At 43.5% G+C, this 27,171-nt stretch overlaps 1 protein-coding gene across 4 annotated transcripts in view; it reads right to left on the bottom strand.

Moving 5' to 3' along the window:
* Nucleotides 1-27,171, bottom strand: part of LCTL (lactase like) — a 168,795-nt gene that overhangs the window by 121,856 nt on the left and 19,768 nt on the right. For all 4 annotated transcript variants that reach the window (XM_069222881.1, XM_069222879.1, XM_069222880.1 and 1 more), the window contains exons 2-7: nucleotides 22,992-23,068; nucleotides 21,943-22,192; nucleotides 21,262-21,422; nucleotides 20,014-20,101; nucleotides 7,719-7,828; nucleotides 1,890-2,018 (exon numbers count right to left, since the gene is read on the bottom strand). In XM_069222881.1, the coding sequence (XP_069078982.1) occupies nucleotides 1,890-2,018; nucleotides 7,719-7,828; nucleotides 20,014-20,101; nucleotides 21,262-21,422; nucleotides 21,943-22,066 (612 nt within the window). In that variant the 5' untranslated portion in view covers nucleotides 22,067-22,192; nucleotides 22,992-23,068. The remainder of the gene's footprint in view (nucleotides 1-1,889; nucleotides 2,019-7,718; nucleotides 7,829-20,013; nucleotides 20,102-21,261; nucleotides 21,423-21,942; nucleotides 22,193-22,991; nucleotides 23,069-27,171) is intronic.

Here is a 27,171-nt window from a genome sequence, read left to right as displayed (position 1 = left end):
AGTAGGGGTTATTATTTTGGGGTCCCCACTAACCTAGTGTGGGGACCCAGAGATGATGTATACAGAAAGAGTGCATCATGCTGAATGTTTTGGAGGTGCCCCCATTGTCGGAGAACCACCACAGGCTGAGTTATGAGCAAAAATATTTTGTACAAGAATGCCCTGCAACTCATTATGGGATGACCGAGTGCAGTGAATATTCCAGTATGTTAACTGTAACGCTCAGAACAGCCCCTAGAGAACACCACAATAAAAATAACATTTGTAAGAAACATGGTCATGTAACCATATAGGTAGCCCTAGAGGGTATAACCACATGCAGACAGAATGGCAGAAAGCAATGCAGTGCAACCATATATTTAGCCCCTAGAGAGCATAGTGCCTTACACGTTTTCAGGCCTAGAAAGCCTACTGCAATACTAAGGCCCTTAGAACACAAACTAATCCCAGCTGTAAAACAAATGTTCCAGCCATAGGAGACGTAAAAAGCCACTGAATAGTCAGAGGGGTTATTATTTTGGGGTCCCCGCTAACAGAAAGAGTGTATTGTGCTGAACGTTTTGATGGTTGTCCCATTGTCTTAGGACCACCACAAGCTGAGTTATGGCCAAAAATGTTTTGAAAAAGAATGCTTGCAAAGCATTATGAGGTGAGTTTTCCTGAGTACTGTGAATATTGTAGTATCGGCTGTCCCGCTGTGCTGGGAGAGACCCTTTGTGGGTTTCTGTGATTTTAATAAAGCATTTATCAATTACAAGTGTTTTTGTGAAAACTATGGCAAACGAAGGGGAGAGTCAAAAGTAATGACTCTGATAAGGTAACAGTGTGAACAATACAGTCGATGGAGTTCACGCAGTTGGCGCTGTGAGTACCATGGAGCATGCAGGTAAGAGACAAAAGAAACAAATTGTTTACCCACAGAGAAGTATTTCGCCAATCATGCAATAATCCAGGTTACAGGGTCAGTCTGCAAGGTGGTAACAAAACCGCACCAAGGTGGGAAAAACTTAAAGCATTTACCAATGACATCAAGGGATTTTTCAAAGGGAAGCCCATGAACGAGTGAAAGTGTTGAGCGTGGCTAAAAGCCCACAGATAGGTAACAACAGATCGGAAAGCGCTTGCGTGCTCGACCTAAAAAGGCAACAAAGGTGCCCAAGGTCCAGTGACCCAGTGGCTACATTTGGAGGTTTTGGAGCCAAGGGATGGTATTTTACACTGAAAAGAAAGTGAGTGCATTTAAAAACATGATGATCACACTGAGTGAAACTTGCAGTGTCTGTCTCATCACGTTTCTGCACAGACAGATCTCTGAGGCCTAGAAAATCGTGGTGCATTGCGTTCCCCAAATACAGATATCTTGCATTCAAAACAGATGCACGTTTGCAATGGTTGCTCCCTCGATCTGCCTTTGTAAAGGCAAGGATATTGTTTCAGAAAATATTGGACAGAAATTTCATTTTAAAAGTCTGCTAATAACCAGAGCACAGCTCAAAGCTATTTCTCCTCCATTTCCTTGACTTCATGCAGCACAGGAAGCATGTGTCTCTGTATTATACTTTGGCCTACTGAAAAGCATTATATTTTATTTAAATATACTGGATAGAACTATATTTTACTTGACTGTACGGGCTCTGAGCCCTACAGCACACATAGTTGCTGTGCATAAGATATAATAACAATGATCATCTCATTCAGTCCTCAATCTGAAGCTTCGCATGCATCAGGGACAGGATTCACAAATACATTTGTAAATCTACTACCTTGCATAGGTGCAGATTTCCAAATTTTCCAGGTTTCCCAAAGTGCTCATGGAAAGGTTTTGTGATTTTGAATTACATCTGTGTAGAGTATGTTCTGCTTGTATAGCTGTGACACAGCTTGCTTACCCAAGGGTTGCTGAAGGTAATCCAGTGTTTTACCCGGTCCCCAAACTTCTCGAAGCACAGATTGGCATACTCGTTGAAATACTGAACCATGCTGATGTTCTGCCAGCCGCTGTGTTTCTCTTGAAGCACCTATGTGGAAAAGCACAGTGGAATAAGAACATGATGGGGAAGAGGATTGTTGCGCAATTATAGGTCGGCTGGTATTCCCCGGAGGATGGTGGCGAAGGGGCCCAAAGAAACTGGGGCTGAGTTCCCAATACAGAGCTATGAATCTGAACTGTGACTTTGTCTTTCTACCTGATAAACATTGATTATTAAAACAAAACTTTGGCTGCACTAGAGGCATGATCCTCTTCTGACACTTGTCGAGCTAGACTGCATAGTACCTGCTGTCTCTGGTAAGTGATTGGTTACTGTCAACCTTCAACATTGTATCCGAAAGAGCAGAGCTGCAGCTTTTAGAATTGTAGTGGTTTACCACTCCCTGCTCTGGACACAGTAAATTTCAAGGCTATCTCAAAACAAACTGCAGCCACAAGGGGCCTTGTGGCTCTGGAGCTGAGAGATTCCCGGAGGAGCACTGGCTTCTTAACACTTCTAAGTGGATTTAGAGCTTTCCAATGCATGGAACTGATGGTATGAAAAGGCCTCAAAGACTTCAGTATAGCAGCAGACAAAGGTAGTGTCAGTGCTTTGATCTCTTGAATTCCATTTTTATGTGTATTCCTATGTGTAAGGTAATGCCTCCTTGGCATGGTTACCCCCTAACTTTTTGCCTTTGCTGATGATAAGTTATGATTTGAAAGTGTGCTGGGACCCTGCTAACCAGGCCCCAGCACCAGTGTTCTTTCGCTAAACTGTACCTTTGTCTCCACAATTGGCACGACCCTGGCACTCAGGTAAGTCCCTTGTAACTGGTACCCCTGGTACCAAGGGCCCTGATGCCAGGAAAGGTCTCTAAGGGCTGCAGCATGTCTTATGCCACCCTGGGGATCCCTCGCTCAGCACATGCACACTGCCTCACAGCTTGTGTGTGCTGGTGGGGAGAAAAAGACTAAGTCGACATGGCACTGCCCTCAGAGTGCCATGTCAACCTCATACTGCCTGTGGCATAGGTAAGTCACCCCTGTAGCAGGCCTTACTGCCCTAAGGCAGGGTGCTCTATACCACAGGTGAGGGCACATGCGCATGAGCACAATGCCCCTACAGTGTCTAAGCAAAACCTTAGACATTGTAAGTGCAGGGTAGCCATAAGAGTATATGGTCTGGGAGTTTGTCAAACACGAACTCCACAGTTCCATAATGACTACACTGAAATCTGGGAAGTTTGGTATCAAACTTCTCAGCACAATAAATGCACACTGATGCCAGTGTGCAATTTATTGTAACATACACCCAGAAGAGGGCATCTTAGAGATGCCCCCTGAATACCAATCTGACTTCTAGTGCAGGCTGACCAGTTTCTGCCAGCCTGCCACACACCAGACATGTTGCTGGCCACATGGGGAGAGTGCCTTTGTCACTCTGTGACCAGGAACAAAGCCTGTACTGGGTGGAGGTGCTTCTCACCTCCCCCTGCAGGAACTGTAACACCTGGCGGTGAGCCTCAAAGGCTCACCCCTTTTGTTACAGTGCCCCAGCGCATCCCAGCTAGTGGAGATGCCTGCCCCTCCGGCCACTGCCCCCACTTTTGGCGGCAAGGCTGGAGGATATAATGAGAAAAACAAGGAGGAGTCACCCACCAGTCAGGACAGCCCCTAAGGTATCCTGAGCTGAGGTGACCCCTGCCTTCAGAAATCCTCAATCTTTAGTTTGGTGGACTCCCCCAATAGGATTAGGGATGTGCCTCCCTCCCCACAGGGAGGGGGCACAAAGAGGGTGTAGCCACCCTCAAGGACAGTAGCCATTGGCTACTGCCCTCCCAGACCTAAACAAACCCCTAAGTTCAGTATTTAGGGGCTCCCCAGATCCCAGGAAATCAGATTCCTGCAACCTGAAGAAACAAGAAGGACTGCTGACCTACAAGCCTGCAGAGGAGGACAACAACAACTGCTTTGGCCCCAGCCCTTCTGGCCTGTCTCCAACTTCGAAAACCTGCTCTAGCGACGCATCCAACTGGGGCCAGCGACCTCTGAAGCCTCAGAGGACTGCCCTGGACAAAAGGACCAAGAAACTCCAGTGAACAGCGGCCCTGTTCAAAACCAGCTACTTCTTTGCAACAAAGCAGCAACTTTCAAAGGCTGCACGTTTCCCGCCGGAAGCGTGAGACTTCTCACACTGCACCCGACGCCCCCAGCTTGAGATCCAGAGAACAAACACCTCAGGGAGGACTCCCCGGCGACTGTGAGCCCATGAGTAACCAGAGATGACCCCCCTGAGCCTCCACAGCGATGCCTGCAGAGAGAATCCTGAGGCTCCCCCTGACTGCGACTGCCTGTAACAAGGGACCCGACACCTGGAACCAACACTGCACCCGCAGCCCCCAGGACCTGAAGGAACCAAACTTCAATGCAGGAGTGACCTCCAGGCGACCCTCTGCCTAGCCCAGGTGGTGGCTGTCCCGAGAAGTCCCCCCTGTGCCTGTCTGCACCGCAAGAGTGACCCTCGGGTTCCTCCATTGTTTCCTACCAGAAACCCGATGCCTGCTTTGCACACTGCACCCGGCCGCCCCTGTGCCGCTGAGGGTGTGGTTTGTGTGCCTACTTTTGTCCCCCCAGTGCTCTACAAAACCCCCCTGGTCTGCCCCCCGAGGACGCAGGTACTTACTTGCTGGCAGACTGGAACCGGAGCACCCCTGTTCTCCATAGGCACCTATGTGTTTTGGGCACCTCTTTGACCTCTGCACCTGACTGGCCCTGAGCTGCTGGTGTGGTAACTTTGGGGTTGCCTTGCACCCCAACAGTGGGCTGCCTATGCCCCAGAACTGAGACTTGTAAGTGTTTTACTTACCTCCTAATCTAACCTTTACTTACCTCCCCAGGAACTGTTGATTTTTGCACTGTGTCCACTTTGAAAATAGCTTATTGCCATTTTTACAAAGACTGTATATGATATTGCTTTTATTCAAAGTTCCTAAAGTATCTAAGTGAAGTACCTTACATTTAAAGTGTTTACTGTAAATCTCGAACCTGTGGTTCTTAAAATAAACTAAGAAAATATATTTTTCAATACAAAAGCCTATTGGCCTGGAGTAAGTCTTTGAGTGTGTGTTCCTCATTTATTGCCTGTGTGTGTACAACAAATGCTTCACACTACCCTCTGATAAGCATACTGCTCGACCACACTACCACAAAATAGAGCATTGGTATTATCTAATTTTGCCACTATCTTACCTCTAAGGGGAACCTTTGGACTCTGTGCACACTATTTCTTAATTTGAAATAGTGTGTACAGAGCCAACTTCCTACACTATGACATCGAGTTCATTCTTTGTATGGTTGAGGGTCTGTGTGAAGTCACTAACATGTTTTGGCTTTGATTGATTTTCACAGAAAACGCTGAGGTGATGGTTGCTAGTAGGAGAAGGTTTGGATCCCTTTCTTTTGTCCTTTGATGTTGGAACTTGCCAGCAGTCTCTTCTAGAGGTGAAAAGATTTGGCTGCAAACTAAACACAAATCTTTCTCCAAGGACTCAAATCACAGTTGTAGCTTTCCCTTGCGCTTAACTTACAAGTTTTACATAGTTTAACATCAGATGGTCAGATTTAAGCAGTAAGTGGCTTTATTCAGCCCAAGCTAGGCTAGGGCAGGAAGCTGTATTTGGGCCTCACGAAACAGCTGGCAGGGAGTAACAAGTTGCCCAGAATACTCCTTCCAGATTGCTTTTCAGGGATTGGGTATCATTCATAGCTCTTCCAAGAGCCTTACATTGGCTCCCTATTTCAGCCAATCTCATTTAAAGAACTCAGTATTGCACACCAGCACATTTATGAACAAAGCCCTACATTTTTTGTCAAAAACCTTTTCAAATACTCTTCAGGTTGTGCCTTTTATGCCAGACACTGCTTTTAATACTAGGCTTTAAAAGCAATAGGGCTTCATTTTGAGTGGCTTGGTAATATGGCATGGTAATACTGCATTGTGTAACAACAATACTGCAAAGGTATTAGAGCACCTTCACAGAGCTGTTACAAAGTGTGCAGCTGGATTGCAGAATAATATCCAGGAATCAGTGTTGTATCAATGTGTTGTGATCTAATGTGCATTCTGTTACCGTGGTAATGGATTCCACCTTATTGTCACCTCCAGGATATCACGGACAAAATATCGACAAGGTTAGGATATTGGGATAAGTACTTGTTTACTTTGCTGAACACCACATTTGTGTACCTTGAAGGTACACAGATATGGAGTTAAGAACAGTATATATATACTTACCTATCTGCACAGGTCATTAATAACCAGCTATGGTTCAGACTTCAGCCCTCTGCAATGTAAGCACCTTGTCTAAGGGGCATCATGGAACTGGTGAGAGATACTCACAGGACATGAGGGAGGGTTCTGAGAGTGTCACTGGGAATATATTTACAATGTGTATGGTGTTTAGTCCTTGGAACTATAGATAAAAAAAGTAGAATATATGTACTCAGCTCACAGCTACCATGCTACCCTATCAGTAAATATTTCACTCCAGAATAGAGGCTGAAGTAGAAGACATGGGCATGCAGGTATCATGGAGAGCACACGTGTCTTTTGTAAAGTGCTTGCGCCTTTGTTCTTGGCACTGCATGATTAGCTCTTACTCTGCTATCGGAGAGAATATACTAGGAGTCTTAGATGCTGAAAGCATATTATCAAACTTACGTTTTTCACGAAGCGTTAAAAATTTGGAGCTTGAGGTAGCTTTACATGGAGACTGTTCCAGGATGCAAAGCCACAATAAGGGAACTACTGCCACCTCTGCTATGTGATCAGTTATAGGTTGGTTGGCAATCCCAGTGTGGCCGGTAGCTGCAGTAGACTACCCATCAGGATTATAATATTTACATAAATACTAAGGTTCTGGAGTTTCCACCCACACACAGCTCTCAGCAGGCAAAATGTCCAGGTGAAAAACACCCACAAACGGGATAGCATGCCGGAAATATGTTGTAATCACACTAAAGCATGGATATTTCAGATGGTTTTCTATATTACGAGACTGCTCTGTTTAATATGAAGCTCCCATCACCAGCCAGCCGCAACTGTCACTGGCAGAGAACCCACGTTCTATCCATTACCACGGTAACAGAATGCATATTAGATATCAACACATCCTCCTCCTTTAAATTTAAAATATACACAGAAGAAAGGTTTAAGAAAAAAAACTATAAACAAGAAGAGCAAACAAAAAAACAAATAATAAAATAAATATATATGTTTAAAACACTAAAATAACCTAACATGGAACACTGTACTATGAATAACAATACTTAATTCATTGCACATAATCTGATAAATGTTTAGGAGGTTTCCTCACTCTGGTGGTTCCACAAGACAATTTGCTAACGAAAGGAGTCGGACTTGCACGCATGGGTTCGAATCCCATCCTCGTCGCCAAATTAAGTTGTAATCACACTGAAGCATAGATATATCAGATGGTTTCCTTTATTGCGAGACCGCTCTGTTTAATGTGAAGCTCCCATCACCAGACAGCAGAAACTGTCACTGGCAGAGAAATTTAGTTGTTGTTAAATGGTTGATCTTTTCTATTCCTTCTCCCAATCACTTTCCACATGGTAAATTTATAATTATTGGTCTGACTCCAGCAGTCTCTTCCCTGCTTTTCCTCTTAGTGATCTACCGTGAATAAATATTCTGCACGATTAATGACTGCAAGTGTTCACCAACCTGTGGAAGGTCCCAGTGGTAGAGGGTCACAATTGGAGTGATCTTGTTCTCCAAAAGGTTGTTTATTACATCATCATAGAATTTTATCCCCTTCTCGTTCACATGGTCCGCTATGGGCAAAAAAGAGTTAAATATTTACAACATTCCACTCAATACCTGGAGATATTTTCATTTGTTAATAATTCTATTTCATATTATTAGGTTATAAAGTGTGCAATAGAATACAGAATACATTTACATATTTTTTATGTTATTGTCACTTACTAAAAGTAGTTTTGAGGCCGTCTTTACAGAAAATTATTTTGCTCTTGCATTAATGTCTCACCACACTGTACTGAACCTTCTCATGCATGCTGTATTACACGTTTATGGCACATTAACCACAAAGGTATTTAAAGAGCAGCACATTTAACAAAAGGGAAACTAGCAATGGCAAAGCCAATAGATTTCACCTGTGCAAAATCTATTGTCTGTCAATGTTTGGCCTAAAATAAAAATAGAAAGCACCATGACATAGCCATCATTGACTGCGTCACAGGTATTTTTTTATTTTACTTTAAACTATGTTTCACAACAGCCCATGCTGCTGTGTAACATGTAAAAAAACACAGCGTTCGAAGGTTGAAGGTGGTGAAGCAGCACAAGGGAGGAGGGTGAGAAAGACATTGAGTAAACTAGGGGTTGTAAGAGGAGGGCGCGGGAGGAGAATGAAACCACAGGGAGGTTGAGTGGGTGTAAACGACATTGGAGAGTGGGGGGCTGGGGTTTGTGAAACCAGAGGAGCAGGTGGGACAGACGTGAAAGAGAGGGACTGTAGAGACATCCAGATGGCATGCCAAAAGTAAAACAAGCATTTACAATGCAACGGGGCTCACATTTCTCTGAGTTAGAGCTATTAGCAGTTGTAAACTCCCAACCGGACTTTTCTTGCCTCATTACATGGAGAAAAAAAACGAGTGCGATTGCACTGCTAAGCAAGCGAGATCGTGCTGTGAAAAAAGGGAAAAGGTAGTCCACAAACCGGACGGAAAACAGCGAGCCTCGTATGTTTTCAGTACTTCGTCGCTGCAATAGAGGAGGGCTAACCACTGGAAAAGGCATTACATATACATGCCTTCAAATAATGAAAGCAAGCAGATTTTAAAAGGCAAGCCCACGAACCACTGAAAGACACTGACGTGTCATGGGCGGGGCTCCGAGCCCTTTTCTAACTACTACAGTGTCTCGCAAGCGATACGCACGCACAAGCGCATGCTACGCAGGCTCGACCCTAAAAAGGAGTACATGTGGCTAGTGGAGGGATACTCGCTACAGGAAGTAGTACTTGGTCCATGCCCCATGGATGAAGGCTCAGAATCCCAGGAGGAAGCCGAAGACCAGGAGGAGTCGTTAACCAATAGGAAGACAGGAAAGGAAACTGATGTGAGAGCCAACCACTGGTAAGTAAAGGTAAGCAATGGGCAGGCTCTAAGCCCCTATTAAGAATTTTATTTAATTACATGAGATTTTGCGAGCACGCTGCAAGCACTGTTCATGCAAAACCAAAAAATGAGGATCATAGCAAGCCGAAGACTAAGATGGCAGCTGGTCTCTCTGTTCTCCTGGTTGTTTCTCATCTGGTATAAGCAGGGCCACTGGAATTATACAATTGTGCAGCTGCAATATTTTTCACATAATTATGGATTTGCCACATAATGCATCATCATCTGCTACGTAATCTGCAGATGTTAACAAAAAAATGTACCTAACTCAAATGGTTCAAAAGTTACCAAAAACACATCCACACAAGTTGCCACGAAGCGGAAGACCCTTTGCAAAGGTTCACTGTCACATTCCCTTTTGCCATAACCACGCCCTTCATGAATATATGGATCATAGGATCCTTGAATCCTAAGTGCCATTACAAGGACAGGGTAAAACTGGGTTAAAAAACCTACCATTACTGTCTGATTCCAGGTTTTCCCATCGGATATGGAAACTTACATATGTTGGTCTCTGCAAGCATTTCTTTAGGTGAGAATTTCGTGTGCAAAACACCGAGTCCAAATGTAATTTGCATGAAACCATGATTTCATGCAGATTACAAACACCATTTGAGCCCTAATTTGAGAGTTACCACGTCACTCGTAAAGGGGACTGCAAACTCCCAAATCTCAATGGAAAAAGCACATGTTGTTGACAATGAATTCAGCAGCCCATAATGTAATACACAGCCAACCGTGAACAACAAACTTTCAACAACACCGGCTAGTATGAAGGAGACTTCCCTTTTCTGAATGTGTGACATTGTGTTTAAAGTACATTTCGGATTGTCGAGAAAGTCTCTGTGCTAGCATATTAGCTGGAGTCCAGCTGCATCCCACATTTATAGTAGAAACTACACCAGCAATCCAAGGCAATGCTCTGATACTGGGAGGTTGGGCAGTTGATTATGGACATGACAAGTCACCCACGGTGGGAGACTGTAAGGAAAGTGATGTTTCCTTCACCATCCTTTTATCACTATTCACAACCACTGGGGTCGAGTGACAAGCTGTGCCCCAAGAAAAGAAGAGTGCCAGCATAGAAAGTTGCATAAATAGAAGAATACATACTTGAGGGGGCTTGTGATGCTTGATAAAATGTGTTGGCATCAGCCTGTCCTTTAGTATTTTAATAGGAGTACGAGCTTAATACATTTTTGCAATGGGAGCTCTATTTGGCTTACCTGGATGGGAAGAGATTTTTGTAGCATTAACCTATTCATAAACTAGTCATTTTACTATATCTCTTTAGACACATAAATCCCTATTATTCGAGTTGTGGGTAACGAAATAGTTTATAGTATTATTTAAAACTTTGTTTTCTAGGTAGAATCGAAGATCTACTTTTGCATACACCATATGCAAGCTGTTCTACCAGAGCTTAAGGGTGCTGCCTGATTTATGTGGAATTTAGGAATTAGTTTGGGAAGAAAAGAATGGAAGAGTTTGAAGAACCGTGCTTTCTGCATATGAAATCCTGTAGGGCTCGTCGGTACAAAAAACCTAAATCTCGCTTACCTTCTTGGCTGAAGGTTCGGTTGAAATTGGCAGGTATATACCCCTGATTCCCATTCAAGAGCAACAATGACTTTTATGATCTTTGACATTTAACTGTAAATCAAGAGTTTCATAAAGGATACTTTCTGTGGGCTTTGTTGGCTAATAGATGTGCCTTTTGCAAATACGTTTGATTTTGATAAATGCATCACGTTAAGAAGAACTGCTTTTTCTTGGCATTTAGAAAGCCTAAAGGGTTTGTGTGTAATACTTTCATGTTGGTGTTTCCTCCTCGTTGAGGCGTTTTCTCTGAGTCCAGGACTTCCAGGTGTTATCGTGTGTAACCTCTGCTGGATACTGTGGCTTACTGCTGGCTTCCTGTTGCACCCAGACAGGATAATTACATGTATCCCTTTGTGCGCGTCATTCTCACAGGGTAGCAAAGTTGAGAAATTAAAGTTTACTCCAGAAAGTGGATGTAGATTTTGAACTCGGTTAAAGTGGGGTACAGTCATCGAACGCAATAAAACCTAACAGTTATGTATGTTGCATTTAGAAGAAAACAGTCTATGGTTACAGAGATAAATGTAGGTTGGACATTAATATTAAACAATCATAAAGAAATTAGAAGGTCCTGTCATTTTCTGGGTCTGAAATACTATTCAAAATGTTATTTTACAGCGTATGTGGTTAGGCGCTAGAATCCAATTAAGAAAGTCTATGAGCAATGTTCTCCTATGCGGGCGATTTTGACGACTCGTACAGAAGTTAGGGCCCCTCATTTCTTAACTACAAGTTCTGCTACCATGCACTGGTCACTAAAGTTTAGGTACAAGACAAGAGGCTTCTATTACAGGGCAAACAGGTGCCTGCCCTATGTCCTAGCGTGTCTGTTGTCTAGCCTTTGTCAAGGAAGGCCGTTTAGCGGATCTGAGATAATTTGATTTGATTCAATCTCGCCTTCCTAAATAGTATCCCTGCGCTACGTAATCGGGGAAGATATACCACGCACTGAGCCTGTGATAGTAGGCCACCGCCTAAGTAAGCTGAATTGCAGATTAAGATCTATAAGACAACAGGAAGGTTCTAATCAGTTTCCTGAACAGTCACCGATGGGTCCCGATCATCACTGGGAGACTTTTCCAGTGTTTTTCATTAACTACAGCAACTCTGCTGTCCCCGTCCTACTTTCTCACACCTCAGCTTGGCAGTCAATACCCTCTGTTTGATTCTAAGTACGTTGGCAGGGGTATAGCATGCAAAGATCTATCATATAAATGTTTCCATTGTGATTATAAATAGTTTTGTGACTGGGTATAGAGCTTTAATTAAACATCTCGTGTCCACAGGAAGCCATTATAGTTTAACTTTGACTGTGTATTGATGTAAGAGTGCCTCCTTCTAAACCCAGATTGTCTTGCTGCGCATTTTGTAATAGTTTGAGACGCTGTCTGATACATTTTTGGGCTCCAAAATGTGTAGTGTTGCACTAATCCAAGGGAGTGATAAGGGCTTGACGTCCTTTCTGGAGGTTTGATGGATAAAGGGGTCTTTCCTGTTACATGGAGTGTTAGAAATTGGGTCTTTGGTCGGCACTCAGGTTACCCCCTGTCCAAGCAAGGAACCTTTCTCTAGTCAGGGTAAGTCACACACAATCCAAATTATCCTGTGCCTACCCTTTGGTAGCTTGGCACTGAGCAGTCAGCCTTAACTTAGAAGGCAATGTATAAAGTATTTGTGCAATAAATCATGCAATAACACAGTATAAACACCACAAAAATACACAAAACCGGTTTAGAAAAATATAGAATATTTATCTGGATAAAATAAGGTCAAAACTATCAAAATTTGATAAGTACACGTTGAAATATCACTTTAGAGAATGATAAAAAAAGAGTCTTAAGTTCTTAAAAGCAATAAGTGTCTCTTGCAAGCACAAAGTACCTGGTTTGTGTATAAATTATCCACAAGAGACTGCAGAGGAGGAGATGCGTGGAAAAAGGGGAGGTGTGCGTCTGTTTCTCTGGGCGCACACAGACGATGCGTCGATATTTTTCATGCAGCCAGGGCCTTGTGTTGATTTCCAGCACGTGGACTTGGATCCTCTTCGGGTTGCGGGGTATTTGCGCCCCCCCACCCCCGGGGACGATGCGGAGAAATCCTGGGCATGCAGGACTGAATCACTGGAGCTGCATCGATCCGGGGGGCGATGCAGGACAATTTCTGTTGCAGGGCAGGCACTGCGTCGATTCTTCTCGCAGGAAGCTGGCTGCGTTGTTCCTGCTTGGCTATGCGTCGATCCAGTGTGCTGTGCATCGAAGTTCCGGTTGCAACGCTGGTGCTGCGTCGATCTCCACTCGGGGAGCCGGGCTGCGTCGTTCCGGTTCAGCATGCAGTGATTTTCTCACCACGATACAGGCTGTGCGTCATCATTTTGCCGCACAAGGAGTTCTTTGCAGAGATGAAATCTTTTTGGACCTGAGACTTCAGAAAACAGGAGGCAAGCTCAATCCAAGCCCTTGGAGAGCACTTCTCAGCAGAGCCAGAGGGCAGCAAGGCAGCAGGGCAACAGCAAGGCAGCAGTCCTTTTCAGCAAAGCAGTCAGGTGGGTCCTTTTGGGCAGGCAGGCAGTTTCTCTTGGCAGATTGTAGGTTCTGGTTCAGAGTTTCTTCACCAGTGGTATCTTGTCCAGAAGGTTCTGAGTTGGTAGGGTCAGGGGCCCTGTTTAAATACCCAAATGTGCCTTGGAAGTGGGGGAGACTTCAAGGAGTGGCTTAGAAGTGCACAAGGTCCCTTTTCAGTTCAATCCTGTCTGCCAGGGTCCCAGTAGGGGGTTTGGCAGTCCACTGTGTGAGGGCAGGCCACTGTCCTTTGACATGTAAGTGTTAGGCCCTCACCCTCCCAGCCCAGGAAGACCCATTCAGTATGCAGATGTGTGCAGGTGTGACTGAGCATCCTGTGTTCGGGGTTATCCGAGTGAAATGCACAAGGGAGCTGTCAACTAACCCAGCCAGACGTGGATTGTAAGGCACAGAAGGATTTAAGTGTAGAGAAATGCTCACTTTCTAAAAGTGGCATTTCTAAAATGGTAATATTAAATCCAACTTCACCAGTCAGGAGGATTTTGCATTACCATTCTGGTCATACTAAATATGACCTTGTTACCCCTTTCAGATCAGAATCTACCACTCAGACAGTATGAGGGTAGGCCTAATGTTAGCCTATGAAAGGAGCAGGCCTCGCAGTAGTGTAAAACTAATTTAGGAGTTTTTACACTACCAGGACATATAAACTACACGGGTACATGTCCTGCCTTTTCCCTACATAGCACTCTGCCCTATAGGTTACCTAGGGCATACCTTAGGGGTGACTTATATGTAGAAAAAGGGGAGTTTAAGGCCTGGCAAGTGCTTTTAAATGCCAAGTCGAATTGGCAGTGAAACTGCACAGACAGGCCTTGCAATGGCAGGCCTGAGACATTGTTAAGGGGCTACCTATGTGGGTGGCACAACCAGTGCTGCAGGCCCACTAGTAGCATTTGATCTACAGGCCCTGGGCATATGTAGTGAACTTTACTAGGGACTTATAAGTAAATTAAATAAGCCAATTGGGTATGAGCCAATGTCGTCATGGTTTAAGGGAGAGAGCATATGCACTTTAGCACTGGTTAGGGGTGACCACCCTTAGGCTGTCAGGTCTAACATGGAGCAAACAAACCTTGTGGTATAAATGTTGTTTACTTGTGTCTCCATCATAACGTCTTTTTCCATAATCACCCCTAGGTCCTGAGACAGTACTGTAACGCCATGCCAGCCCCAACAAACATACCACCCAAAATAATCTGGAGATCCCAAGCCTACTACAAGGGTAGGGTGGGTGGGGGAGGAGTTTAACGAAAGGCACAGTAAACTGGTCACCGCCTTTAGTCAATGAGTTGGCTGACACAGTGTGACCTCCAGTTGCTGTAACAGAGAGCTAACGGCCACACCAGAATGCCAACTGAGTTCCAACTGACCTTTTGAGTGTAGGATAGAAAATGGCACCAGGAAACTTAATGAATAAAAGGTTTAGGGGTCTATATCTCAGACATTGATGGTTGCAATAAAAAATGTAGGTGTTAAGTGTTCCCACAGGTCCATGGTCACCCCCTAACAAAGGTGGCTCACATTGAGAGCAGAAGCACTCTAATTTAGGGTTAGGTAACAAAAAACCTGAAACAACTATAACTCAAAAACTGAAAGTAGTAGAAGAAGAATGGCTCCAACAGTTCCAAGTTTAACATGAGCAGAACACAAGAGTAGAGGTTGAAATCATATCATTTCTCTCAGTTTTGGAAAGGGATATATGCTTGTATCCTACAAAGCCCAGACAATATAGTCACCTCTTCAAAGCCACTCTCGCTGCCCACACCTGGGTCCTAGTTCCAAGGTGCACAGCGATGAATACCAAGGGGATAATGAAATCTAACCTGTGGGCACAGTGCTTCAATCTCTCCAACACATCCCTCACTCTCTTGTGATGCAGAAGGTAAATTAGCTTTAGGCTTTGTCTTAGTAAGCTATGCAGCACATGCAGTGGCTTCTGGGGAGGGTCTTTCATTGGGTTGGCCTCAATGCAGGTCCTAGAGAGCTGACATGTGGTACGTGGCTTTGTCTCCTTTGGTTAGGGCAGGGCAGTGTTCCTACAAGCTGGGCAGTGTAGCTCTTCATCTTCTGGGCAGCGGCAGCAGCTTCAGCCATCTCTTTGGTTCTAGGCTTTATCACTGCCTTGAGTCTGCTGCCTCTGGCCCTTAATTCTTTTTTGTCCGGTGCTGCAGAGATTTTTTTTTCTCAAGTTCAAAACAAGTACATAGCTATGGCGCCGGAATGCCTGTACTTTTGACAAGCTGGTGCCTTTGCATTCAGTTCAGCCCAAAAAGCGGCTTCCTGCAGTGAAGTCCGCCAGAGCTAAAAGGCAGCCTGTTGCAGAATTTAAACTTTCAACAAGTCATGGCCCCAACAGCCCCAAACTACATGAGACAAGTCTCCAAAGATCCGGTAGCACGCCCTATGGCGGGGAGCATTGAGGGTAGTAGGTGCATGGATCTTCAGGGAAGGTAGCTGTGAACAGAGTCCTTTAACTCTGAGCTCTGGGAATGTGAATGTGAATGGTCTGATCGAAAAAGTGGGTGGTAAAAGATTTCAGCTCTTATCTTCAAAACTCTGACATCCTCCTCTTCCAGGAAACTTGGACCAACAAGCCAGCTCCAATCATCGACTTAAAGTAATATCACCTTGAGGTAAAATAGGCTGCAAAGGCTGGTAGAGCCTCAGGTGGTTTGTCCATCTACATCGGATCTCACCTCCAGTTGGCAGCAAGAACTAATTGATTTAGGCATCACATGGGCTCAATGCATCGAACTCACAGATCCATCACCCTTAATGCCAGACAGTGATTTCAGTTTGTTAATATGCAACATTTACATCCACCCAAATAACAAGGGTAAAGTGGGGAAGTTAGATTCCCTGATAGCCCTACTTAAATGGTTACAGCAAGGCTACCCTCAAGCCTCTCTGTTTCTCTCAGGAGACTTCAATATGCATTTATTCCAAAAAGATCCTTCAACAAGCATGATCTCTGCAATGAGCCTCGTGTATAATTCCACAAGCCCTCACACCCCCTACCGGAGTTGACCACCAACGGGGAAGCATGTGCCCTGGCCCTGGCAAACATAGGTCTTTACACACTTAATAGGGACATCGCGCAAGACTGTGCTGTTAAATTGTCACCCAGAATGAACATTGCAACCCTAAAGTTAACCAATAGGAAAGCTGTCTGGTCTGCAAAACAGGCACATCTGGCCAGTGAATAGCTAAAGCTCCTTCAATCATCTAGATAAAAAAACAGTAAAACCTTTTGGGCCCACATTAACACACTGGAAAATGGCAGGTTTGTCCAACACACAGCGGGCATTTGTGAAGCAGACTGGATAAACCATGCCACTGCTATGTTCTTGGGGTCTCCATCTCCTAAAAAAACACCACCAGTTAACATAGACACCAAAGGAGCCACTGTAGCAGTTCCCTCCTTGACCACCACAGAAGGCAAATGGTTGAACGATTCTCAAGTACAGCTGACACTTAAGAAACTGTGACCAGATGGGGCCCCTGGCACAAAAGGCATTCTGAAGGCCTTGTTCAAATATGATCAAAAGTTTTAGGCCAGTCATCTTACTCCTTTGTTTAAATTAGTAATTCTTATTAACACTGCGGTATTTATTTTATTTCAGCTGTTTTTGTTTAAATATGTGTTATACTGTTTTGGTCTCATGATGGCATTATAGGTTTACTGACCACCCAGAAAGCGGCCGTTAACATAAATTACTAACTTTATAGCAGGCCATTTCATGGCACTATTTTATTTTGCTGTTTTTAGTTTAACATGTGTTTTATGTTTTTAAAGTTTTATTTCCAAGGTACCATGGCTACAAAATAGTTTCACTGATCTGTCAAACTGCGGGCCAAAAACTTAACAACAATCTGTAGTATAGGCCCAGCATCACAGGTCTCACCAGCTACTTACCATTCATAATGCACTTTAGCGCACTGGACCGGTGGATGATGTTTTTTTTATTATGCACGTTGAAGCTGCTCTTTGTATTGCTTTCTTAACTGATTTATCAAATGTTTGCACCATGTGCGTTTACTGCATCAACGAGCTTCTGATGTGCCCACCACTGTTAATAATTGCAGTGATTTTAATTAATCTGCAATAAAAAATGTATACCCTTACGATACTTTTCGAAAGAATAAATTCTACAGTCAAGGGTGTCAAAGGGTTATAGTTTTCAGTTTTACAGGTCACACACAATAAGTGAAATCAAGCTGCTGCTGGTTAGATAAAGGGCTGAATATTCCCAGGTACCCAAAGCTGGCTGTAACCACGTGCGGCGGCGGAGCAGATCACTGAGTTGGACGTGGATTGCATGTCTGAAACTAGAGATGCGTGAAACTACCACAGCTACAGAAGTGTAGGCCACGGTGCTTCAGAGGCAGAGGATCCAGACGCACAGTGCACAATCAGGGAAAAGTGAAAGATCCTTGTATTGATCACTGCACATTTTTAACAAGAGGGTCAGTAGACCCCTTATCCGGGGATCAGCTTCTACAATCCATCATACTCTCCATATCTTGGTACGTGGGATCAAGCAAACACCCCGCCACCACTGTGGGTGAGGGTGTATTTCAGATGCACCTCGAGCACAGCAGAACATTGTCTTCTGATAGTGGAGCAATCAACATATCATGGAACATCTCTAGTGGGCTTGAGGGTGCCAATACCACTGGGGAAAACACAGTCAGCTGGAAACGTCTAAAAGGAACTGACTGGAATAGGTGGTTGCAGGGTGCAAGAACTTTCGTCATTACAGGATCAGCATGTCATGGGTGCTGAATAACAAATGTAAGCCACAGGTTAACTTTTCTAACTGTTAATAACTAAGCTTAGTAGAACACTTTGCAAGGTGATAGTGGAAAAGTAGGAAACATTTTGCAGAAATAACTGCAATTGAGTGTATCGACTGAAAGATAATGTCACCTTATCTAGACTGAAAATAATAAAGATTAAAAAATTATAGTACTGCAAGTGTTACCCTTCAAAGAATTATCTAACTTTTTTTTGCCAATCTTACCATTCCCGATTTTACCATTTCTCCTTTTCAAACTTTTTGTTGGAAGGGCTGGGCCACTTAAAATGTTTTGCCCCTGAACGACCTGACCTTTCCTGTTTATTTGGGAATGGCAGCCAACCTCAAAATGAACCTACAGACTTCTGAAGAGCCTATAACTTTTATCCCTTTTCCTGACTGACAGTGGACGCCATAAATTCCCCCATCGATTTTTGTTGGGCAACTCCCCTCCTCACTTCGCTAAATATTGATGGGCAGGGCGGACACATAATTTATGGTATACACAAAATGAGGGATCTCTCATATCTGTCCTACTCCCAAATAACAGGTGTCTTCTGCTGTTCATGTAAGGCAGGGACTATTGTAGCCTCTTGTATTCTTATGGGGGCAGTGGCCCTCATGTGTTTGTTTACGGATAGCAGACCCTCTCAAAATATCCTTCTGGTAGCCACTGCTACTCCTGCATGGTTAAGATACTCAAGACTCCCTTGTCATGGCTTTGGCACCCTTTCCTCTCTGAGGGATGGGCCTCCATCTCAGTTTTTTTCTGAAGACCCCAGCCCTAAAGACTGTTTTACCCCTGAATTACAGGGACCCTCAAAACGTCTTCCGTTTTTGTTTGACAGAGCTCATTGTTGAATCCCAAAAATGACAATAATTGTGATATTTATAGGTAGAGCGAATGGACAATCAGACGATACCACCAGCACCTAACCCTCACTTTGACTCCCAGAAAAACCCACATATCTCCAGCAACACAAACTAACCAGAATGTTCAAATTACTTCCAAAGGGTTCTCCCAGCTGGCATAGCTGCGAGCAAAATGATGTGATGCCAGCAAGTTAATTCTGTTATATAGGGCACAGAGGACAGATGTACCAAAGCGCTCTTTCAGTTTCCAATATCTACATGTATCCCTCAGACAGAATTCCCAGGACCCAGCTCTATTGTATCCCAACTGATCCAAGGGGAATTCTAGAGGTTTCATTTGATTGATAGAAGAGGGTTGCAGAGGCTTTGACAATCATATTTCCAGCTGGGGCTCAGGAGGGTGGCATGAGGTACCACTGAGTATGCTCAGTTACATAATGCACACACCAGTAAAGGGTTCCCTACCAAGTGAACAGCATGGGGAGTGTTAGCTTATATCTTTTAATCTCCTATATTTCTGTCCCTTGTATCGATTGGGGTGTTGGAGCCATACTAGTACTTAAAAAAAAAAAATTAACAAAGGTGAATAAACAGCGCAATGCAATGTGGTAAAGTTATTATGGTTTCAGAAATCTAGAGACACTGGGTTCGCTTCCAGAATGTGAAGAACCTAGGAATCATTACAGATGTTTTTAACTTTAAATGTTTGAGGCTTGACATCTGTCCCTTCTGCTCAACCTACTGATTTGCTCTGGTTTTCATACATCTTACTTTGTGGAGAGATAGCATAGAGATACCTGACATACAGACATCATGCCATCAATTTTGCCTCATGTCCCCGCACATACTTATTGTGCAACTAATCAAAGCACCTAGGAACAGTCTATGTGGCTATAATGACGAGAAAAATCCAAGGCTTGTTTATTTCATCACATAACTTGTAAAAATCTCAGCTTACCTTTGATTCCACTGGGGATCAGCCGTGGCCATGAAATGGAGAACCGGTAGTGATCAACTTTCAGCTCTTTCAGTAAGCCAATATCTTCCTACGGAAATAAGTGAACAGTGAGCCCTTAGAAATGCTGTAAAGCAAGTCAAAGCATGTGTATAATCTCGAAGTTTACTCTTGGAGATTTTTCCTGGCACCGATGATCTCACAGATGTGCTCAAACTTTGTCTGTCCAGAAAGGAAATTTCACTTGTCATAGGAGTCCATCATCTAATGAACTGCAGGCACTATAAATGAATTAAAAAATGTATAAAGCACTTTGATAACCTAACAGGCACCCTGGCGATGAAACTAGAGACAGACGTATAAAGACCAATTTTTCTTTTTTAAGTAAAGTTGACAGTCAGAATCATTTACAGTCTCCAAAGGAAGGGTGTTCTAATGCTTAGCACCAAGACAGGAGAATGAGTGGCGAAATTTTGATGTTGAGTAGACGCAGGAGGTGTGCTCTAACATCTCTCTATGCCTATCCAAATTAATATCCTGACTTATCAGGAATTTGAAGGAGAATATCGAAAATCATTATAAATGTAACTTCAACCATTTTCTAAAAACAATTCTTGCTCGTATATATAGCCCTTTCCACTCTTAGTGTTCCACAAGGCACTTCAAAAATATTACACATTAATATTTCATTTAATTTGCAGTTAGGTTCCCAGAGATGCGCATACTTCTGTCCCTTTGGTGATGCACCCAGTATATATAAAGATATATTAATAATAATATTGACCACTTACATAGCACATAACTCAAATTAAATGTTATCTTGGTAAATTAATAAAAGAATATATTGTTTCTCAACTCAAAGGTTCTCTATTTCATTCTTACACTTGGAGCATTGTGGACCCTTCCATGGATGAAAACTAAAATACATTAACTGGCATGTTAAAATGATTTATGCTTAATGGTAGCGGAACTGGCAGAAAAGTAATGGTATTCTTGTATTGACCTTGTAGAGACAAAAGGTGGAACTGACTTTGCTTAGGTTCAGAGCAGCAGTTTACTTTCTCACTCCCACTCAGTCTAGCTCGCTGAATCAATGATAAAGCAACTTATACCAATTAGGAGCGGTGTCTACAACTACTGTAAAAACGCTAGGCCAAGGTCTGACCAGGAAATGTTTCTTATCATTCCTTATTGCTGCAGCTTTGGGGCTGTTTTCTCCTCTTCTGGTAAGGTTCCCTGTTAGCATCTTACCTTCACCTTGTAGTATCCTTCACATGAAGAGTCTGCTGTCTCGTTCATAAACACCTTTCCCTTTTTATGGGTGAACACATCCCAGATACTCTTCCCTTTGCCATCTTTGTCCCATGCGCCTTCTGTTTGGAAGGCAGAGCTGCCGACACCCCAGGAAAATCCTGTGAAAGACAAAGAGGGAACTGAAGTTCATGGGCATCAATCAAGTAGATGTTTAATTGAATCCACGTTCAAGGAGTGTTGTCTTCTATTCCTTTACACAACATCATTTGGTGGATTTCCCCATTTGCAATCAAAAACCTAAAGTCCACCACCCAATCTGGCTTCCGTCCCTTGATGCTTCCAGTTAGATGGTGTACTAATAGATCACAGTTCTCTATCTCTTCACCTACGTATCTGAACATCTATCCATCATCAACACATCTGTCCATGTTGGTTCCCCATCTGCCCATATGCGTATCTGTATGTCCATTCTTCAATATAGAATTATCTTTGTCCATCCTTCTTTCTATCCACCATTCTTGTAACCATGCAACAATTCTTCTGTATCTCCTCAATGTTTCCTATGCAGGCAACTAATTGTAGTTCCTAACTACTTCTAGAGAGGAATGTTTATTTTTCAGCCATTGTGTTTCTCACAGCATTGATTGTGGCAAAATTACTAACGGAGGAGACACCTACCTGAGGGAAATGCTCCATAGTAGAAGGAGCCACGTTCCCCGCTCGACCACTGCAGGTCCTCCTCCGCTCTCACGCACTGCACCAGCAACAGTGCTTGGCACAGCACCCAGGCGCACATCCTCATTCCTTTATGCCACTTTGCCACCAACTTCAGAAATCCTCCTGGTGTGCAAGAAAAATCCAGCCTTCACTCTTACAGATATTCCTCGCTCGTGCTGTAAACTTCAACAGGTCATAGAACCAGTGCTAACTAGGGGGGACAGAACAAGATGGAGAATGATGGAATCATTATAATTAGAAAATTAGCTCTGCTAACATTTGGAGCATATTTGATGATACATAGTCTAAAACTGAAAAAATTGAGAATTCTTGGGGATCCTTTGGAATGCTACTTCAGTTAGCTAAATGACGCTCAGAATTTCGACTTCTGTAGTGCGAACTCTAAATGGCTCGTTTTGGATTGTTGACTATGTATCAGAATTCTATGTTCGAATGTCTGTAAGTATATTGATGTCTGTTGGAATGCTAGAAACATTCCGAATTTAAATGGATTGCTTTGCAACAGAGTGTATCCGTATGATGTATAGTCAGAAACAAAAATTGTGAATGAGCAATCAAAATTCCAATGAGACGTACACAGTTCCACTGGTCATGCTGCAATTGTACGCAAAAACCAGGTACTATAAGTTTGAATGACCAGTTTGAAATATAAGAGGTCCCCACCCTTCTTCTAACTCACATTCATAATTAAAAAAAATAATATTTGGAAGCACCTAGATGTCTAAAAAATGATGACAACTTACTGAATTTTGATGAATCACTTTGCCAGCATTCGTAATCTTCCTGGTTCACATTTGGAAGAAAAACATGTATCTTACCTATCGAATTTGTTAATTGTATAACTCTTCTATTATCTGTTCATGGATTTGGTAACTAGGGGATGTCTTGGCTAAATGAGAAAGGGTGCAATTAAACACATACATGAACTGTATGCTTCTATGTAGATGTGAATCGTTTGGCTACTCAAAGTGAATGTTTTTTTTGTTTACCTGAAAACTACCCATTTCAGTCCAGAGTGAAGAATAATTGCTCCCGCTGGTCTCGAGCAATCTCCGTAGTGCTATTTCTGTAGAAATACATAAAACAGACACAGACTGAGTGTTGCTTTCCTCAGACTTACAGCCTTGTAGTGTTGGCTTCACCTTTGCCTTCTATGCATGTATTTATTGCTGCTTAATGCCATTAATGTTTTTATACTTACAGCCACGGACTGGAATCGCCATCTCTGCACCTCATTATGGTAACACCGCCCTCTACCTATCAGCACCATTTGCAGGAAATACCCTGCTAATTACTTCCCATTTTACATCACTCTTCACATGTTCTATGAATCAGTGACATCAGTGATAATATCACTGAAGCATCTGAAATTACATCATTAATGACAGCACTGCGCATAGTGGGGTGCGAGTTAAAGTTGCTCTAGAGCACGAGTTATAGTTACTTATGATAACTATAACTAGTGAATTTCAGTGGTTGGTTTGTTTAAAATGGTATGTCTTAGCTGACTTGTTCACCTAACTATAACATCCATTTAACCTTTGTTTTTTCAGTGATATAATATTAATTTGCACCACATACATAAAGTATGATATTCACATTACGTTAGCTATAGGTAATGTCGTTCTCAGTTTCAGTAACTCATGTTAAACAAAAAGTTCTATGTTTGCTGTGGTTTTTCCTTTGTCTTGTTTAAGGAGCCAAACTGCAGTAACTAATTAAAATGTTTCAAAATGTTTTGGTTTCTGTAAGAATTGTTTATCTATATGCGTTCCATAGAGAGTGAATAGTGAATTTACACATCTGTGCCTGGGACATTCTGATCATGATGTATCATCTTGTTACAAGATATCTATTGAAGGCCACCCAGCAGAAAACTTCCATCGTGCAATGTCTGGGAATAAGACTGAAAATGTCTTATTGTGAAATGTTAGATTTTGATTGGTTCTCTTTAGGGGATCCGTGGGAAGTCATTCTTCACTCCAAAGAACTTTATGATTTAAATGTGCACTGCTGAGCTAGTTAGATTTAGAGACCCTTTCCACTTTCTAAAAATTCAATGCTTTCTCTGCTCCTGCTCAAAGAATTACAATTCTGAGGAAATCCAGTCTCATTTACTTGACTGAATCGTTATTCGATTCTGCCTTTCAGAGGCTGTAGTTGCTGATACCTCCTACTTGACTTCTCTCACTGATATCCTAATTTCCTCTTAGCTTAGCATATTAGGGAATGATCCCTTCATAGAAAACTGAATTTGCTCAATTTTGCTGTATGACAACTTTTAGTATTTTGTTTGTATTTGCTAATTTTGAATTGATGTGAATTAATTACTGTACTGACCAGTTATCTTTGATAACCGTAAATGATTTCAGTTTGTAACTTTCATGGTTTGAAATCTACTACTCTCTGTCATCTTTGAGGGGCCTAATGTGCTTCACCGTTATTGATGTATTGTTGATGTTAAACCTCAGCCAAGGACTAAAGGTTCATGGGCTTGAGTGTAACTTGTACTTCAGTTTGCACTAATGAATTGCATGTTGCAAATCCCATCCTGCTACAACACATCCCCAAACACACTAGTTAACTAATTAAACAATAAGCAATTGCAAGAATCCTGCAATGTTTCGCTTACAGTGTGCATTGACTACTGTTTGAATGACCCAGTTTCGGATTATCTTTCTTTAAGAGGTTAATAGTTAAGCAATGGACAGTAGTGAAACTCTACAGAGGCTGACATTATGATGTAAATTCTGCAAAATATGGAAAATAGTTCACAGGCCTCTGCGAAATATGAATTTTGATACCACTGCATTTATGCAAAAAAAAATATCCAAACGTAATATATATTTTATAGATCAAATCTGTTTATTAATTTCCAAGTATAAAAACATCACATACAAACCACATCTCAGTGTGCCATTAGGCTCATACTTCGCTTACTTCATGCAAAACAATAAGAAAAAACAAGAAAGATTAAATACAAAATACAACAGCATTTCCCCGCGACTGGTTATTAGTGCAAAAATCAGATAATCTCAGGCTCCTTTATAATATAATCCTGGTCATGTGTGGGCCTCCCCCTGAAAGATCGCCCTCTATGCTCAAGTCAAATTCAGAACTCTCAAATAGGTTGGGCATGTCAATTCAGAAAAGTCCCCAGACAGAATACGCAAGTATGGTTGCCATAGTTCGTTAAAGTCCTCACTCCGATGCAGCGAGGCCAGGGTAAGCTTTTCCATAGCGAGGATAAACCAGAGTCTGTGTAACCATGAAGTCGTTTTCGGGATCTGCTCAGAACCCCACCCGGAGAGCAACAATTGTATTGCGGCATTTAAAGCTAAAGCCATCTGTCGTCCCCTCAGTGACCTCAAAGGAAAGGAGATAGGGTTGGGAAGGCCCAGCAAGATATATGCAGGGAATCGGAGAATCTGAGTGTCAAAAGCCATGTCAACAGTGTCCAGTATGTATTCCCAGTACCAGTGTAACTTGGGACAGTGCCATAATAAATGCACAAGCGACCCCCCCACCCCACATCCCCTCCAACAGAGACTGGATTTAGTGTGATCCCAGGCATGAATCCTCGTTGGGGTGTAATACCAGGAGGTGGTCACTTTATAAGCTGTCTCTGTACCTGCTGCGTTATAAGCTGTGTGGTGTGCTCTTTAAAAACACTCTCCCACTCATCCTCCGAAAGCTCTCTCCCCAACTCCTTCTCCCATCTCAGTTGACCCTTAGTCTTGGGCAGAGGGGCCTCCTCCCGCAAGAGGGCATAGAGTTCAGAAACCACTCGCCTGTCATCCTTTTTCGTGAGAATCCATTTTTCAAACGGTGTTAACGGCCTGTCAATTAATGCTCTATTGGCTGGTTGCAGGGCCCAATGTCGAATTTGATAATACATCATCCTATCCGCCTCGGTTAAACCATATGTCTCCCTGAGCTGGTCAAAGGGAATAACTCCCTGCTCATCGAATAAGTATCCGACCCTTTTACAACCTCCCTCATACCATCGACGTAATGCTTCCGGCTGTACTTCCGTACCAAAATCAGGATTCGCACCCGGGGGGGGGGGGGGGGGGGGGGTCATTGGGGACGGAACGGTAGTCAGGCCACCTCTACCAGCGACCCGGTCCCACACCCTCATCGAGACCTCTGTGACCGGGGATATGTACACCCCCGTGCTCTATGCCGACGCCTAAGCCAGGGTTCCTTTCATATGTGAAATCCGGCCACCGCCTGATCCATGAAACACCAATGCTTCTCGGAAGACGGACGGTTCCATTCCAAGAGGAAACGCAATTGTGAAGCTTGAAAATACCGTAAGAGGCAAGGGACCGCCAACCCACCCTGCCACTTAGGACGATACAGTACCTGTCGTGGTAGTCGCGCCACCTTCCCCTCCCATATGAATCTTAGAACCGCCGAATGGAGGGTCGCTAACATTCGTGGCGGGGGTTCCAGAGGAAGCGATTGAAACAAGTACAATATACACGGTAAGATGGTCATCTTAACTGCTGCCACTCTGGCCAGCCAGGACAGTTTAAGCCTCCCCCATGTCTCTAGGTCGCGCTGTACCTCCCGGGTCAATTTCGTGTAATTCAACGACGCCGTGTGGGCAACTGTGGAACTCAGCTCTACGCCCAGGTATGGGAGCCCCGAGGGAGACCACATGAAGTGGAATCGGGCCCTCAGGGTCTGTTCATGCTCAGGACTGATAAACTTGCCCATAGCCTGCGATTTTAGCATGTTAATTCGGAACCCCGAGACCCGACCAAATTCCTCCAAGACATCCATTAGCGCCGGCAGTGAGGTCATAGGCTCCGCCAAAGTAAGGATGACGTAATCCGCGTATAATGATATTAGATGCTCATCCCCTCCAAACCTCACACCCATAAACTGAGGGTTGTCACAAAGCCTCTGAGCCATAGGCTCCATATAAAGCGCGAACAGGAGGGGTGAGAGCAGGCAGCCCTGCCTAGTCCCCCTCTGGACCGGAAAGGGCAAAGAGAGCGTCCCATTAACCCGCACCACCGCTCGAGGCGCCTGGTAAATGCAGCGAATCCATGCCATAAAACCCAGCCCCAGTCCGAAGCGCGAAAGCACCTGAAACAGGCGTTCAAACCCTGTTGAACGCCTTTTCGGCATCAATGGACAAAAAGAGCGCCTCCCTAC

This window comes from Pleurodeles waltl, chromosome 3_1, assembly GCF_031143425.1.
Source record: "Pleurodeles waltl isolate 20211129_DDA chromosome 3_1, aPleWal1.hap1.20221129, whole genome shotgun sequence".
NCBI lineage: Eukaryota > Metazoa > Chordata > Amphibia > Caudata > Salamandridae > Pleurodeles > Pleurodeles waltl.
This window is presented reverse-complemented; position numbering and strand designations above follow the sequence as displayed.